General features: G+C 34.4%; 1 protein-coding gene across 2 annotated transcripts in view; it reads left to right on the forward strand.

Annotated features, from left to right (window-relative positions):
• myh10 (myosin, heavy chain 10, non-muscle) overlaps positions 1-18,944 on the forward strand; it is a 63,999-nt gene that overhangs the window by 3,114 nt on the left and 41,941 nt on the right. For both annotated transcript variants that reach the window (XM_051112687.1, XM_051112688.1), the window contains exon 3: positions 6,401-6,557. In XM_051112687.1, coding sequence (XP_050968644.1) covers positions 6,401-6,557 — 157 coding nt within the window. The remainder of the gene's footprint in view (positions 1-6,400; positions 6,558-18,944) is intronic.

An 18,944-nucleotide genomic window follows, 5' to 3' on the forward strand; every position in this document is an offset into this window, starting at 1 on the left:
GTATAGTTGTGTACCCCGACATACCTGTAAAATTGTACTTTGAGCATAACATACTAAAATTATAGGGATATTCAAAGTCAGCTAGTGTGTGTAGGTTAGGTTGCCTGAACAACTAGTCAGTCTTAAAGAAGTTCACTTCCAGAATGAAAATGTCCTGATAATTTATTCACCTCCATGTCGTCCAAGATGTGTATGCCTTTCTTTCTGCAGTCGAAAAGATATTAAGGTTTTTGAAGAAAACAACCCATTATGGCCAATGGGTTGAAGATCCAAACTTGCAGTTTTTTTTTTTTTTAACATTTGACTGATTCTCAATTTTGTTTTCGATTTTTAACTAGTCAACTTGAAAATGTAACTACATCATAATTCAAGTAACTTTTTCTTTATTAACCCTCTAGTTAAAGAAAATTCTATTCCAAGTGCACCAAACATGATGTACATGATGATTGTCAACATGATGTAAATATTAAACAAATCACTATCTTTGATAGAAAAAGATAAAACAACGATGTCAGATGAGATGGAGTTTTTCGCCCTACCCTACCTTTTTTAGCTGAAGTACAAAGACAAAGAACTAACCATGCCTGACTTTTTTTCAATGTGGTTACAGAATGCGTGAACATTTGCATGTGCATTGCAGAGCTAGTGCAAGAGGAGCATTTTTGGTTAAGAAGTATATACATTTTTATTTTTTTTAAAAATGACAGATTGTTTTGCTGGATAAGACCCTTATTTCTTGGCTGGGATCATGTAGAGCTCCTTGAAGCTGCATTGAAACTGCAATTTGGACTTTCAATCCATTGGCCCCTATTGAAGTCCATTATATGGAGAACATTCCTAAAATGTTGTCCTCAAAAGTCTTTCTTTGTGACTGAAGAAAGAAAGACAGACATCAACATCTTGAATGACATGGGAATTTAGTATATTATCAGGAAATTTTCATTCTGGAAGTGAACTTCTTTAAAAAGCTCTGTCACAATAGGTTGGTTTAAGGTAGTGTTTCTCAGCGGGGGCGGTACCGCCCCCCCAGGGGGGTTCGGACAGCATCGGGGGGCGCTGGAAGCAATTTTTTTGAAAGGGGGGCGCTGAGCTGTTCTTAGGGGGCGTTTGGTCAAGATGAGTTTACACCAAAGATGTATGAGCTGAAACTTGCAAAAGAAAATGGTCTGCCACACCCTAACACTCTCTCTACACTGGATACATCAAAGCGCACTTTCTATATATATTTCTATATATTTCAACTTCAAGCGCATGGAATCCTGCAGGCAGAAATAGAACGCGGCATCCATTTACTGTAGCGCTGGCGCTCCGTTGTTACTGAACGACTGATTGTAACGGGATCTATGTGCTTTAACACAACGTGTCGCGCTGTTTGCGGCCAGTGTAGTAGTGTTGTTAGTTGCTAGTTTACACCAATACTCCCGCTCCTAGACTAGACAGTGTATAATTTCCTTAGCAACGACTTCAGTACTTTTGCTTGACTTTGGCTGCGTCAAAACAATAGCAATCATTTAGACATGATAAAGCAAGATATGTTTTTTCTTGTTTAGAAAAATTTATATTAAAGCTTTTTGTTTGCTGAATGGACGCGGGTGGTCTGAATGCCGTATTTTTAAAGAGTTTATTCAAAGCTCACAAATATAGCCTAATTTATATCCACTTGGCTTTTTTGCTTATTTTTTGCTTCTAATAATAATGATATTTCAAATGATAAATCAAAAATGTGATGAATGTCATAAGCCATTCAGTGATATTAAAAAAATAATAAAATAAAATTATGTATGGCTGTTTTTTGGGGTTAAAATACATGCTTTCAAAATGGGCCTATATATTCTAAATAAAATATAGAATATAATATACACTACCATTAAAAAAGGTCAGTATGATTTGGTTCATAAAAAATGTTGCATTTGTTTGTTTTATAAAACCTACAGTAAAAACCGTAAATCTACCATTTGAAAAAAAATAAATAAATAAATAAAAATTTGTATTTGAATATATTTTAAAATGTGTTTTCTTCTCATGCCAAGCTATACAGCTTTCAGTGTCACATGATCTTTCAGAAATTATGCTGATTGTTGCTTAAGAAACATTTATTATTATTATTATTATTATTATAGCTGGCACATCACACTGACAAAAAAAGCAAGATTTGAAATTTAATTGACTATAACAAATATATAAATCAAGACAGCACTAAAATGGTAACTATTTTGAAAATGAGGAGCATATGTTTCCCATCTTTCTACAACCCCAATTAAAAGTTGGGGCATTTTGTGAAATGCCATAAAATCAAGAATATGTCATTTGTTCTCTTTAGCCTTTATTTAATTGACTTAAGTAAAAAGAGAAAAATCAATTTTTTTCACTGGCCAACTTAATTTTATTTTGTTAATATAAACAAATTTTGAGCCATGATCCAGCTTTGCTTGCAAAGACTGAGAAGCTCCATTTATAGCCAAACATGGTACCCTCACCTATTACCAATTCACCTGCTTGCTGTGTTTCAAAACAGTCTATTTGTTTATTCTGTAACCGTTTCACTTTTATTTTGCCTCTGTCCCAAATTTTTGGGAGTGTGCTGCATACTTCAAATAAATAAATAAATAAACAAATATTTTCTAAATAAATATGCTTATATTTACAAAATACATTTAAGTTGGTCAGTGAAAACTTTGGAAATCTTTTCTTTGTACTTTTGTCAATTAAATAAAAGATAAATAGAATGAACAAATCACAGATTTTATCATTTTACAAAATGTCCCAACTTTTCCAGAATTAGGGTTGTACTTATTTTAAGTAAACTTTGAAATATTCTCACAAAATCTATGAAATACAGTAAAGTATGGTTTATGTATAAATGTAGTATTTACTCACCAAAATAACAATGTCCATTATGTCATTTTTATTTAGTCTTTTTTTTTAAATTTGGGGCAACAAAATATATCCACATCTCAACAACACTGAAGCTGTAGTAACGAAAACCACCAACATGCTTAAAAACTCTGTAAATTAATGTTATTACACACAATTTTAAAATAATTTACTGTAAAAAAAATTCAATGCATCCTTGAAAAAAAGTAATTTCATAAAAATCATAATGACCCCATACATTTGAATTACTGTAAATATAGTAACAGTCCTCATTATAAACACAAAATAATTATACTCTACTTTAATATTCAGTGAGGACAATTAGACTACAATTTATTTGATGGGGGGCGGTGAGGGACCTGGATAATGGGTAGGGGGGTGCTGGTCCAAAAAAGGTTGAGAACCACTGGTTTAAGGTCATGACTGATCAAATGCTTTTCTTAGAGATATATGGCATTTTCATAAGCTGATAGATGCGCAACACAATAAACAACAGATAAATAGCCATAACCTGAAAAATTACTTGTTGGATAGTCTTTGGGATTTCAACATAGAGCACTGAAATAACTGGCGCAGTGCTTTAGCGCTATTGAGCATGTTAAATTGTTTATGATTGCAGTTGTGCATCACTCGGATGAGAAGCTGTTTTCTTCCATATGTAGCCTGACAAACATTGAGAACGATGCTGGAGAGAAACAACTTTCCAGCCACAAGTCTCCTGAGTCCTAAGTCTATTGTTCTGGCCTGTGATCTAGTTTGGCAAGTCGGCTTTGTCTAGTAGGGAGTTGGGACTGGGATGTAGACAGATCTGTCCTCAATGCACCCCCGATACTCATCTACACCCATATATACATGTCTACTCATAAACTCAACGTCAGCCATTGGAAGGTCTCGTCAGCAGGCAGACAGGGATTACCTCTCCCCTCACTTCCCCCTCACCATGTGTCTGGATCACCCAGCAGTGACTAAAAATTCAAACAAACACAGGTTGCTCTCAGTTATAGCCTCGTAAATGAAACAGCTTGAAGGACAGGGTTAATATCGTGTAAATGTCTTCTGTAATGAAGTGTAGGACAGCTGCACTGGCACTGAAATCATGCCAGCATTTCTCAAGAGAAATACCTTCATTCTGTTTCATTCTTAATGCAGATATCACTATTAGGTGCTTAATGTGAGAAGTTTTCACTGTCCTTTCTTGAAAGTTCATAATATATAATTTTATCTCATTACATTATTTTTAGTGGTTCACTGATATGTCATATTGGCCAGTATTACCAGCTGAAATTTAGCATTTTTTTTTTTTAAGCATCTGTATTAGCTGATACATTTTTCTAATTCAAAGGCAAATTCTATAATTCTTCATTTGTATACGGTCAGCATTCAGTAAATACACATACTAAACTAGTCTTTAAATATCTTAATATATTTTATTTTACATTTTGTTGTAAAATTTGTACATTTTATTTTCAAAGTGATTTTAGTTTCAGATATTTGCAGAATTATGCATGTTATCTACTATCTTTACATTGGCCACCATGCTTTATTAGGGATCAGCATAGGCCATCAAAACATCCATAATGGTCGACCACTGTTACTGATTTGTTAAAATGAAATAAAAAAGCTACTGGCATCATATCACTGGGTTCTGTTGTCTTAAACTGACACCTGTCTAAAAATAATTCATGGAAAAATATAGGGTAGTTCATTCAAATTTGGCCCCAAACTTTCCCAAAAGTTAAAGCTTGATTTTTAGACACTCATTAAACATATTATCTTTATTTTCATATTTACTGTTCTACATTGTGACACTCTTAATTAGTGTATTTTAACAGTTGTAGAGATCACTTACCACATATATGGCCCTATGAAATCCTAAATGCCGTTTAATTTTTTTTTTTTTCCTGTTTTAATTTTTCTAGACTCCGTTTTAATGGTTGAATTTGTAAATCTTAACCAAAAAGCATGTCCAATTAATTGAAATCATGAAACGTAAACAATTTAACAGCAATTTATTAAGAAAAATTAAGGCCATATGAAACACTTTTTTTTTTTTTTCCAACTAAATTCTGTTTTCCATAAATTTTTTGGATTCCAGTTGAATGTTTTCTTTATTTTAAAAAAAAAAAACGCTGTTTTTAAAAAATTGCTATTTTATTTCTTTCTTTTTTTCAGAAATGCTGTATTTTTTTTTTTTTTTTTTTTTTTTTTTTTTTTTTTTTAGATTTTGCTGGTATATACTTCCTAGTAAATATTCCTTAAAAATAATGTTTTAATAATTTTATTAGTAGTAGTATGATTACATTAATATTTTTTTCTGTCATGGTTTCAAGTTAAACCAAACTTTTATTTTGACAGGTTGCTAACAATAACAATATAATTTTTTTTTTTCTCCTATAAGAAATGGTAAAATGCTATTGAAGTGACTCTCAGAGCAGTTCTACAGATTGTGTTTATATTCTTCTATAATGAGGTGGCAAAGGCTGAAAACACTCCAAGCATTACACACACTTCAGTATGTGTAGTAAACACAAATGCGTGTCTGCGCCATTAATAAACAGAGACATGCAAAACATGCAGGATTCATATTTAAATGGTATTTTGTGGCTTAATATTCACAGATACTAGTCCATAGCGTTTTGATTTGAGTGTCCTTGCCTACTTTTGATTCATACATTTATTCATTTAAATTTATAGATTTATACTTTTGATCAAATAAATTTGGTAAATTCCATTTTTTGACTGGATTCTGTAATTCTCTGCACGTTTTCAACATGATGGAAATCATAGGGCCCTACACATCTAAAAACATACATATTCCATTGTATAAATCTAAATTAAGTAATTTTTAATTTTGTGAATCTTAGTAAGTTCATGTCAATGTCTGTTTGCCAACCTGTTGTCATTTTTGCAAAGATAATAGCAGCTGATGATGTAGTTGATGTTGCTGTGCAGCGAATACTAAGTATAGTGCCCTACATGATCAACCATGTCTCAGCTGGAGATGCAGTGGTGTTGTCATATGCTGGGACTCCCACTTAAGAAACATGTCAGCTTGTGCTATGTCTTCAGAAGCTTCAAACTTTCATGGATGCTTTCCCGAAATACAGATTATGCTCAGAATGAAAAAGATTAACACAAACTGTATGAATGGGGGAAAAAAACACAAGTCACTCTGGAGCATTCTGTGTTTTAGAAATCCCTGAATGATTATACAGTCTCTAGCTTTACTACTTATGTTAAACCAATAAACAAGTAAACTAGACAAGAAATAAGGTGAAGAGTTACCATTATGTAATCACTCCAGTGGTTCTGATATTTGAAAATATTGGGATTTAGCTCAAGTTGCATGCTTTGTGTGTTTAATGAATTTAAACAGTTTTGTTTACATAATTTAGCGTTAATAAATGTATTTATATATTCTATATTTATTCCATTTTGTCCTGCTTCTTTTAAAACCCATATAGGTTGACCACTAATTAAATGTTAATTTTCTTTCCCCCTTTTGTTTGTTCTTGTCCCTGTGCAGACATACTCAGGACTCTTCTGTGTGGTCATAAACCCATACAAAAACCTCCCCATATACTCCGAGAACATCATTGAGATGTACAGGGGCAAGAAGAGGCATGAAATGCCACCTCATATCTACGCCATTTCTGAATCTGCCTACAGATGCATGCTTCAAGGTAAGACCATAAATATCATATTCCTTCTGATGAACTGTCTCCGTGACTCCATGTGTTACAGAAATAACATTTTTGAATTCTGCATTTCCACTGAGGATTTTGCAGCGAAAATAAAGAGGGTGTGTTGTGTTTTCTCAATCTTTATTCAGCACTCACGATGTTGTTCAAATAAGCAGACAAATTCTACTCCCTTTGCTGTTTTATTTTTAGCAGATTTCCTAAACCTTAAAGCAGAATTTGAACTTGCTAGCAGTTTCAGCCAGACTTTAATGTTATTGGCTGTACTTTGTGTTTCATAGTATCATGTGATGTAGAGTGGCAGAAATGGAATGGTCACTATTTCCAACCGTATCTATTATATTTCAGTTTGTTTTTCCACTCTGAGAGATAAATTAATTTTCTCTGCCACATCTGGTGCTTTCAGATAAGCCCAGAGAATGGAAAGAAAAAAGGGCTGCTTTTTTCGTATTTCTCTGTGGTGGGCTTGAGTTTGTCTTGCCCCAGCTGTGTATTTGTGTATATTAAAGAGAGAAATGAAAGATAATACATATCAGTAACTTCTCAATGAGACCCTGTGTTCTTCAGCTACTGGTAAACTACAAGGTTACTCCAGAAGTAATTTAGAAGTTTTCAGTTGTGTTGAAAGAGTGCATGAATTAGTGAGTCAGGCTTTTAAACACAATGCTCTATTGTTTATCATATGCCATTGGCTCTGAATACTAAGCATCTGTCCATCACAGCAGGAGATCGTATGAAGTAAGCCCCATCGATCCTGTTTTTGAGCAGCTGGAGCTTTTACAAACGCTTCCTGTGTTTTATTACTGGTTCTGTTCTCAATGAAGCAGATAGGTTATGGTTGATTGTCAAAGGCAAGATTAGGAAATGTAGTTCTCTGATTTTTTTTTTTTTTTTTTTTTTTTTTTTTTTTTATGACACTGTCATAATCTTTAAGTAATTCCGGATATTTGGATATTGGAGTGGGCAACTGTGTCACAGATTAAGATGGCGTTTAGCGGCGATGTTAATGTATTCCATTACAACTGAATCATTTAATCTTTTAACTCTTAATTTAATTTTCACTGCATTTTAGATATTTACAATCAGTGAACAGCAAATGTAGTCTGGACAACTTAATAAATGTAGCTGGATTTCATAATGTGAGATTAAATGTGAGAGGTTTTGTCAATTTATGACTGACAAAAATACTTCTGACTACTTTTGAACAATACGATTTTTAATGTATTTAAAGAATTCCCTTTGCTCACCAAGCCTGCATTTATTTAAACCCAGTTTTTATTATTTAAAATAACTGTTTTCTTTTTAAATATATTTTAAAATGTAATTTATTCCTGTGATCAAAGCTAAATTTTCAGCATCATTACTCCAGTCTTCAGTCACATGATCCTTCAGAAATCATTCTAATATGCTAATTTGTAATTATAGAAATTAATGCTTTTGTTTACAAAGTGAAATCAAAAGTGACAAAGACATTTATAATGTTACAAAAGATTTCTATTTCAGATAAATGCTGTTTCTCTGAACTTTCTATTCATCAAAGAAAACTGAAAAAATTCTATTTAGCTGTTTTCAACATTATAATAATAATAATAATAGTAAATATTTTTTGAGCAGTAAATCAGAATATTAGAATGATTTCTAAAGGAACATGTGACTGGAGTAATGATGCCAAAAATTGGGCTTTAAAATCACAGGAGTAAACATCATTTAAATATATTTAAATAGAAAACGGTTGTTTTAAATATTTAAAATTTTACTGTTTTTGCTGTACTTTGGATCTAATATATGTAGGCTTGGTGAGCAAAAGAGGCTTCTTCAAAAAACATTAAAAATCTTACTGTTCATAAACTTTTAACTGGTAGTGTATGTTAGATTTTAATAAAGTAATGTACACTGCTGTTGAAAAGTTTGGGGGTCTGTACAATATTTTTAAAATGTTTTTAAAATAAGTGCATTTGTTTGATCAAAAGTGCTCTAAAACAGTAATGTTATGAATTATTATTATTACAATTTAAAGTGACTGTTTTTTGTTTGATTATATTTTAAAATGTAATTTATTCCTTTGGCAAAGCTGAATTATTAGCAGCCATTATTCCTTATATTATTTAGGGTTACATGGTCCTTCATAAATTATTCTAATATGCTGATTTGCTGCTCATCAAGCTTTTATTATTATTATTATTATTATTATTATTATTATTATTATTATCAATGTTGGTAATGTTTGTGCTGCCTAATATTTATGTAGAAACTGTGGTTACATTTTTCATGTTTTTGTGATCAGTAGAAAGTTCAAATAAATTTATCTGAAATATATATTTTTTTGAAATATTGTGGAAGTCTTTACTGACACTTTCGATCAGTTTAATGTGTCCTTACTGAATAAAAGTACTGTTTTATTTAAAAAAAAAAAACTGTATGTAATTATATGTAAAACATATTTGCTTTTTTTTTGTTGTAGTAAATGTTATGTACATAAAATTTTATGAGTTAAACAGTCATACAAACTTGGAGTCAAAGTTGTTCGTCCAGGAAATGGAGGCGCATTTGGCGTTAATGTAATGCTGAATTCCCTACCAAAGCTGACTCCCTCACATAGAAGGACAGGCCAGTTGTCCTGATCTGTCAGAGGCCAGTGAACAAGAGCCGTCCCAGGCTGGGAAGGAGAGGCTGACCTGCATTATGGGGTACAATGCCGCCTTTGTGTGCCAGTGGTTGGGGGGGGCAGTACATACTCTGACGTGCTGGGTCAAGTGTGGCCGGGACACATGGATCCTGGTGTCTGCCTCTGGAGGAAACACCCCTAACAATGCTGCACGCGCCAGCATCATTAGAGCTACAGAGATTACGGCAGTGGAACCAAGTTGTTTACTTTTCTTCTTGGGATGTTTCCTCCGTCATGGCTTCGTCCCAGTTATTGTCGAAGCTCACTTGTGGTTTCAATCACATTTATGGTTGGAAACCACTCTATTACACACTTTAATCAGGTTTAATCAGGTTTAATCAAAAGATCTGATATGGAATGCTAAGATTAAGTCTAAAGCATAATAGTAACAAGGCAGCACATTTCCTTGTGTTGTTGCCAATTTCTGATTCATTTTTGTTATAGCGGTCATTAAAATGGCCAACATTTATCAGTGTCTCCTGATATCAGTCCAAAGCAGGTTGGCAATGGATGTGTTTGAGAATTGAGTAAATATTGTGTAAAGTAACTCTCATTACTAGTTATCCGCTCTTACATTGCCCTTTGAAAAACTTGCATTAGTCAACTATTACCAAAGAATTTAGATACACAAAGATGGTGCTTGTTTAATGATACTTGTGCATAAGAAGCAACATTGTGTTGCTTCATGCTATCCACTCTATAGACACCAAGAGAAAAGAGATCAGTTCAAAGTTTGTTTGCTTATGAAGTAACAAACTTAATTGGTCATATAATTTAATGCTCTGTGGTTGAATGTATTGCCCTATTAAAGGAGGTATTTGTTTAACATGCAGCTTTAAAGGTTAAATGAGACTTAGCTCATACAGAGGTAAATTTTATAGCGCCTCTGGACACACTGACTTGCACAACCACACATCCATTCACATCTGACTTTGATTAGTCTGCCAGAAACCAGCCATAATCCCCCTTTCTGGCTGTTGACTGCACTTGGTTACAAAGGGCTAATTATAACAACTTGAAGAACTCTGGAAGTGCTGATCTTCACTTCAACAGTAACATTTTTGGAAAAGGCCCAGTCGGTATAGCCACTGCAGCGCAGGAATGTCAGTGGCACCCGTCTCTATTCAAGGCATATGGAAGCTATGAAATCTAAGCACGGTTACTGACTGGAAAGTTATGTCTGAAACATATAATTACAACCTTTAAAATGGCAATCTCACAACCACATTTACCCAGTGCGGAGGCACACTTAAATTTCAATTATGCTAAGAGATGTCGAGCCCCCTAACTTATCAGTTAGGCATGGAATGGGACGGAATAGGTTGTTGTGTGCTTAAGATAGTTACTGTTCTGTGGTGTTTTTTGACCCACCTGTTACCAATACTTGTGTAATGAGCGGTAATGTGTTTCATGACTTTGTCCTTTTGAACTCGGTCCAGGTTGTTGCAGAGAGATCTCATCTGATCTGAGCCCACTGGAACATAAAGATCTTGTGTAGATTATAGTGACTAGAGACTATATTTCAAAGACATTCCAAAGGGAGCTCAAAAACATTTTCATACCCGTTTTAAATCAGGTGTGCTTTTTTCAGCATGTCTTAGACAGGATAACTGAGTAATGTTGTAGATTATAAATAATTATTACCAATTTAGTTATTATCAGATTGCACTCTAAAAACATATTATAAGTCTGCAAGTTTCTGGACTTGGTGTTGTAAATTTTGGACTGTACAATAATACAGTAATGGACCTGACAATTTTGGACTTACTTTGTGCTAAAATCACTAACTTTATCAAAGTGCCAAAAAAAAAGTGAATTCTGAGAAGCAATTAATAAAACAGGAAGAAAATAGTTTTGAAGTTGTTTTGAGTTCTGTTTTTTTTTTTTTTTTTTTTTTTTTTTATTCACTTGATTATTTTTTGTTTGGTATGGAAGCCCGTTTCCGCCACTGAATAAAAAAAAGTTTTAAAAAAGTAATTGCGACTTATCTCACAATTCTGAGGAAAAAATGTCGGAATTGCAAGTTTATGTCTCGCAATTTTGAGAAATTACATCAGAATTGCGTGATATAAACTTGCAATTCTGACCTTTTTCTCAAAATTGTTTTTGCGAGTTATAAAGTAAACTTGCAAATCTGAGAAATAAACTTGCAAATCTAAGAAATAAGCTCACAATTCTGAGAAAAAGTCAAACTCACAGTTCAGACTCTTGTGAGTGTATATATCCAACAATTCTGACTTTGTAGCATGCAGTTGTGAGTTAAGTCAGAATTGTGGGATATCAGCTCGAGATTCTGAGAACATATCAGTCTGTTTCTCCTCAAAATTAGACTTTATTGGAGTTTTTATCTCACAATTCTGAAAAAAAGTCGGAGTTTCATGGTATAAACTCGCATTTGCAAGAAAAAAAGTCAGAATTCACAAATCTGAGTTTATTTCTTGCAATTTTGAGTTTTATCATTTATAAATAATGATTAAGTTAAGTTTTTATTTTGTTTGTATATCCACATAGCATGAAGCTCCAGGGTTTATCAGCGTTGTTTGTGTCAGACAGCCATGACCTTTGAGGTGTTTGTTTTTGCAGTAGTCTGAGGACGGCTGCCCACATTGCCCAACACACCCATTGAAAACAACAGGATCAGGAAACAACTGCCCTCCTACACTACATGGCTACAGTATCCCAGAATGCCTCTGTGAGCTGAGCCTCTGACAAAGCAGATGATATATTCTTAGCTTGGTAAACATCAGCTGATACCATGATACACTTTATTATTTAATTCCAGCAAAACATTTTTTTTATCTCCTGTCTCTGAATTAATCCTCTTGTAGATTGTAATGTATCCTCATAGTGGGAATATATTTAGGACATACGATTGTGCAGTTTTTTTCTTATGAGAGTATGTGTAGTCTGAAGGTCTCTAGATGTTTGGTTTGTAATTTGATAAGGATGAATGACATGCAAACATGATGGTGTTCTGTGCAATAGAGCTTCAGTCTCCAGTAGTTTGTCTCACCTCTGATCAGGCCATATCTGGCTCGGCTCACTGAGTAGCTAGTGAGTCATATTTCTCAGTGTGTGACTGACGGGCTCGTCACTTCAAACAGCTACATGCTAAATTCCTGCCGACAGCAGTTGCAGCAGATGGGATGGTTATTCTTTGGTGGATGCTTGTCGTTGCCCTCTTGTTGCTTGGTGGTTTTGCACTGCAGTTCATACGAATGATTCACTCAGGCATGAATATTTTAATGTCTGTGAGCTCATGAGTCTTATCTGTGTACTTTTGCCATTGTCATTTGCTTCTTATTGTGTCTCATTCTTTTCCATAGTGGTAATAAGCTAATTGTTTTCTGTCTAAAATGATATTTGTGACCCTGAACCACAAAAAGGCATAAGGGTCAATTTTTTTAAAATTGAGATTTATACATCATCTGAAAGCTGAATTAATAAGATGTATGGCTTGTTAGGATAAGACAATATTTGGTCGTGATTACTATTTGAAAATCTGGAATCTGCGGGTGCAAAAAAAAAAATTGCCTTTAAAGTTGTCCAAATCAACTATATTATTAATCAAAAAATTAAGTTTTTATATATTTACGGTAGGAAATGTACAAAATATCTTCATGGAACATGATCTTTACTTAATATCCAAGAAAAATTGTTAATTTTGACCTATACAATGTACATTTGAGAATAAATGCATATGCCATAATCTTTCTATGTCAAAATAGTTTACCCAAAATTGTAATTTTTAGAATATTTACTCACCTTCAGGGCTTCCAAGATGTATATGCGTGACGTGAAAAGTGAAAACGTTGGTCACGATTACTTCTTTTGTGCATTAGAAGAGACATTTTTACTAGAAGCATTAAAAAACGAATTGTACCGTTGACCACCATTGGTGTGGTATGCATCTATGCTGCAGTTAAGAACAGTAACATAACATGAGATTACAATAATGAGGTTTCTTTTTTCTTCTTTTTTTTCATATTGCCCACCCCTAGTCAATGATAGGTTGTTTATTATAAGAAAACTTTTCCTTGCATTAGGCCAGATACACTTTTTAGCCATTCAGGGCTAGAGTGCCAGACCTTCTGTCTGTTATCGGTCAGTATTGTATCATCTTCCTGAGAAGTCATTCTGACAGGCTTTGTTTACTTTGCACTTCACTGGCTTTCTGCATCACCATTAGGGGTGAAACAGACTTGATTGTCTGATCAGTATGTAAACATGGACTCATTGCAAATTCAAATTTAGAACCATCACCACCATGTATTATAAATTGATGCATTATTAAAATATTTTCCTACCCTTATGCTGCTCCAGATGAAATTATTGGCAGCCCTTTTGGCATTCAGTATTACAGTCATTTATTTCAGCTGTGGTAGATGTTGTTTATGGTTTAATAGGAGGCACAGCTCCCTCTTTTTGTTATTTTAATGGATCAAATCTCAGCATCAGAACTTGTGTCTGATGTGTTAAACTCATTCCTGCTTAAACAAAAACGAACGCCTTTTGTTGTATCTACTGCAATTGGTCCGTTTTAAGATGTGTTCAGTTCTGTGCATGATAAATTTTCCATACTTTGTGTAGTTTCCAAAAACAGTGCCACATTTCAGTGCAGCCATGATTTTTAGCAATAAACTGTATTTGTTAGAAACCATTGCAAAGTGAGGAGCTGTATGTGTTTTGAGTCTAGCAGCACAGAGTTTTACTAGCCTTGGCACATGCACATAAGAAACTGTAATGAATGTTTGTGCATCCCATGTTACTGAGGTGAAAGGGACTGTGGCCCTAGCGTTGGAAGCTTTTTCCTTTGTGTCTGCATCCACCCTCCTCTCTCTGGTGTCTGGCAGCGATGTGGTTTGGTATGTGAGGAATGTGTCCTGTCGTAGGTTAATCCAGTAGAAGGGGGTGGGGTAGGGTGGGCCAGCTGAGGGGTGCGGAGTGAGAACTTGGAGTTGAAGCTCGCAGCGGTCCTCCAGACTGCCAGACTACCCTGATATTAACAAGAGACAAGCTGAAAATTGTTGGCCTTGTCTATAGATTAACGCCCCATGATTTCCGCAAAGTGGAAAACGTGGACGGATTCGCGGAATCCAGTCAAAAAAACGGAATTTACTGTATAACGCGGAATGTCACGGAAGTTTAAATTTATTAATCAAAAGTAGGCCATAACACTTAAAAAAAAATTGCAATATGGACTAGTGTCTGTGAATATTAAGCTGCAAAATTACTATTTAAATATGATTTTGGCATTTACTACACACGTACTATAGCATGCGTGACGCTTGTGGTAATTTCAGTGTCTGTCGTCTCATTATATACATACAGAAATGTGAAAGTATTCACAGCAACCCGCCAAAATAAAAGTTCAGTTTAAGTTGAAGAAATTGTGCCAGAAATATATAAATATTGTTCAGTAGAATGTACATACTACTACTACTACTACTACTACTACTACTACTACTACTACTACTACTACTACTACTACTACTAAAATTATTAACACTTATTTTTTAAGGAATAATCACACAACATTTCTTCCATGTTTTAATTTAAAAAAACAAAACAAAGTTTGTTTAATTTTCAGTAATTAAAAGGTAAATGAAATTAATGTTTTATGCTTTCATTTGATAAAAATGAATATGAAATATGTAAATGAAATATGTAACAGAACAGAAATATGTAAATGCTCAACACAGAATTTCAGAGGGGGAAAAAACATTTCAAAAGGTATTTTAAGAATAAAGTTTAATAAATTATTTTTTTTTTTTTATGCATTCAAATAATTAAACGTGCTAAAACAAAGAATTTGGTAACAATAAAACGTATGGTGGGAAAAAATAGAAAAAAAATCATAGGGCCTTAAACATGTCATTTTTGTTTTTCTTTTAATAAATTGATATAAAATTTTATAAGTTAATTTTAATTAATTATACATGCTTTTGATTTAATAATATTTAAATTAGCCAATAAAAAGGAGTAAAGAAAAAATAAAATGGAAAAAAATGTTATCTATTAAAAAAAAAGAAAAAAATTGGGGAAAAATAAAACTGATTTCAGAGGGCCCTAATAGATATGTATATATTATAGAATCTATAACAGCTATAACAGCATCATTACTCCAGTCTTCAGGGTCACATGAATGTTCAGTAATCATTCCAATATGCTGTTTTATTTATTAGTATGTTGAAAATTAATAGAAAGTTCTTTACACTCATTAAATTTCATACATACTCACTTTTTATAAATTTCCTGCATCCTTGCTAAATTAAAATATTTAAAAAAATTCCTTACATACCCCCAAACTTTTTGATCTGAATGACAAAAATCCATCTATCTCTCTGTCTGTCTATCGGTCTATCTGTCTAGTATTCATGATGATCATTTTGTTGAGACGGGTGGTTATTCAAAAGCTGTTAGTCAAATCAAAGACTATTTTTGTTCGGCAGGGTTTCTACGCAGTATGGAAAAAGTTTGGAATTTGATTTTGGTAATTTCCATGTTTGGATAAGTATTTGTGGCTCCAGACTGTTGCCCCTTTTTGTTTTATAAAATTTAAAATTGATCATTTCCAAAAATAAATATATTTTTCACACATGAAACAGACAGCTAGTGCAGCCAAAAGTCGGCGTTTACTCAGTAATTAACAAAAAGACACATTTTCTTCACACAAAACTGTTTGTCTGAGTTTGCACCTCTGCATCACTCAAACCAGCAACAGATCATTTACATTAAACAGCACTTTGCTGTTTGTATTCACGATTACAGTATCAAACTGATGTATTGGAGGTAAAAATATATAAGTTGCGCCTGAGACATTGAATGGGTACAGATGAATGTAAATGTACAGAATGCAATGCTGAAATATGCCTTTTTTTGAAGAAGAAGAAGATAAAGAATTTTATTTATTTGAGTTGGAAATGTTTAATCACACTGGAATCATACACCATGCTTTTTCCAGTTCAGATCAGGCTTGGAATTAATCAGTGAACGAATTAAATGAAACTTGAGTTATGATCTGTAGACCAAGCCTTGTCATATTACAAAGATAACAGGTTGTGAGTTATCTTTGAATGCTTGTTTGGAGTCTCCATTTGATTTTAATTATTACCACGCATTCTTACAACTGTGCCTGAATTATGCTGGAATCTCTGTAATCAGCTGTTCGTTATACAGAGAAGAGTTGCTAAGGCCTTGACAAAGGACGCAGTGAAAAGAAGTCAAGAGCCCTCTCTTCACTTGATTATATGCTTCCCTTTTCTGCAGCTGTGCTGATAGGAGAGGCCATTCTTCAGAATCCTTGGCTGCCATATCGGTGTCTCCGTATCTGAGACAGATAGTGTCATGAATGTTCACAGAGGTTGATGTATGCCACACAAAAGGAAGCATCTCCACCCTGGAACTGCTTCCAGTTCTTGTAACATGAGCCTTGAACCTTTTATCTAAAACACTGTATTTGAACATGGCTTCATAGTTTTGCTTATGACAATGTCAATCCAACATTCAGTTCCTGTTGATTCATGCATGAGGACATGTTATTGACTCCTTGTGTTTTCTGCAATCTGGCTTTTAAACAAAAGATGTTCTAATAGTTGTTACACATTTCCTTTTATGGAATTATCATTCTCTTCCATATTCTGTTACGTATTTGTGAGCAAACCAAGTCCAGGTGGAGGAAACCCCGTACTGAGGATGTACCCAGCTGTAGATCCTCTTCATCCCAGACAGCCCTGACCTCCTGCTGCCAGAACAGGAAAGCAGTCAGCACTATTTTATCTTCAGGCATCCTCTGTTCCCATAGGTGGACTTAGTCAGATACCTCTGTGTCTCATTAGAGGACTGCAGAACAGACCCCTTTCCATGCCTAAAAAGAATGAAGCAAATTAGTCGTGGCGTTTTAAATGACCTCACCACTTTTTAGGAGTTGACGAATCTTCTCCATAAGTCCTCTAAGGGTGCTAAATTATGTATAAAACAATCATAATTCTGAGTGATCAGTCTACGAGCAGCACTTAAAAAGCACAGCTGGTGTTTTATTTTAATAAAGGTCTTGGATCGATTTCCTGCTATCTCTTCACACTGAGGGACATCCAACAAAGCTAACAAAGCTCCCAGTACAATGTGAAATAAAAGCAGCTTTATTTTCTTTGGTCGTTGAATTTTGCGCAGTGTGAATATGCATTTTTGCACTGCAGGTACAAGAAGAAATACTCATAAATCTTGACCTAAAGTAGATTTTTTTTTTTTTTTGGGTGGTTTTGGCTGGCAAGAATGGAGGAATTATTCATATTCTTAGTCATATTATCTGTAGCACAAACAGAATGAGTTGCATGTCAAAATGTCATACTTTATAACAAAAAAAAAAAACTTTTCATAGAACTTGCTACTGAAAAGACATTTGTGACCACCATTTTTGGGTCGGGTCAGCCAGGTTTATCTTATCTTGTGCTTCTTGGTTTCACCAGACACACACAAATGCCTGGCGTTTTAAGGATGGCCTGTTCTCAGCAGCTATCTGATACTGCAGGAGCAACAGTTTAACAGTGACATGAAGTTATTTATCTACATCATTAGCAACATTCTGCAGCTACAGATTCGGGAACTGAGACACCACCCAAATGATCGCTTGGAAGAGCTCCCAGGGTGGGTGTATGTTTGTTCACCCCTGGTTTGCAGAAAATGTATTTGAGTGAATCACAACCCTTTGGAAGAGGATGCAGGGAGTTATGCTGTAATACAATACAAATGTACAATGCTGTACAATGCGGAGGAAGTCGTTTACTTTATGAGCTTATTGAATCAGATGTCCTGTATGAGGAGGAGGCTGCAGGACATTAAGTAGTACATTGAATCTGCTGATCTGTGTCTTTTCAGATTGTTCTGTCTCTGGGCATGACCTGAGCCAGCGTGTCCTGACCCTGTGGCCAGTATTGGTCCTTGTCTCTTAATACTCAAATCCAATTATCTACAGTGCACATTCATCATGGTTTGATTAAAGTGAGCTGATGTTATAGAGATCAGTGCATTAAAAGCAGGTTAGAGGCTTTTATGGCTTTCTTGTGCATAGAGTAATGTTCATGCAAGTATCTCGCCAGTTCGATACTCATATCGGGTATCGCCTCCGATACTGCCATTCTTTGTTGGATCGGGTATCGTCAGAGAGGGCCGATCCAAATCCGATATTGTACCTATTATTCGGTTACCGTCAAGCCGAATAAAAGCATTATAAAGCACAATAATGTTTTCATGCAATATATTCAGAGTCTTCTGAAGCCATACCATGGCTTAATGTGAGGTACATATGAATATTTAAGTCTTTACATTTATGTTAACACAAACTCTTCTCTCCACTGTGGCAGTCAGTCATTCATTCAGCCTTCAAAAAACAAAAACATCACTGGTATCGGATCGATATCGGTATCGGCCAATACCGAACCCTATCGCAATCGGTATTGGAGGTGAAAAAAGGGCGGATTGGAGCATCCCTAGTATCTACGGTTGAGGTCAAAAGTTTACATACACCTTGCAGAACCTGCTAAATGTTAATTATTTTACCAAAATGCATGTTATTTTTTTTATTTAGTACTGAATAAGATATTTCACCTATTTTACATAGTCCACAAGAGAAAATAATAGTTGAATTTATAAAAATGATCCTGTTCAAAAGTTTACATACACTTGACTCTTAATGCTGTGTTGTT

Source organism: Labeo rohita, chromosome 6 (assembly GCF_022985175.1).
Source record: "Labeo rohita strain BAU-BD-2019 chromosome 6, IGBB_LRoh.1.0, whole genome shotgun sequence".
Lineage (NCBI taxonomy): Eukaryota > Metazoa > Chordata > Actinopteri > Cypriniformes > Cyprinidae > Labeo > Labeo rohita.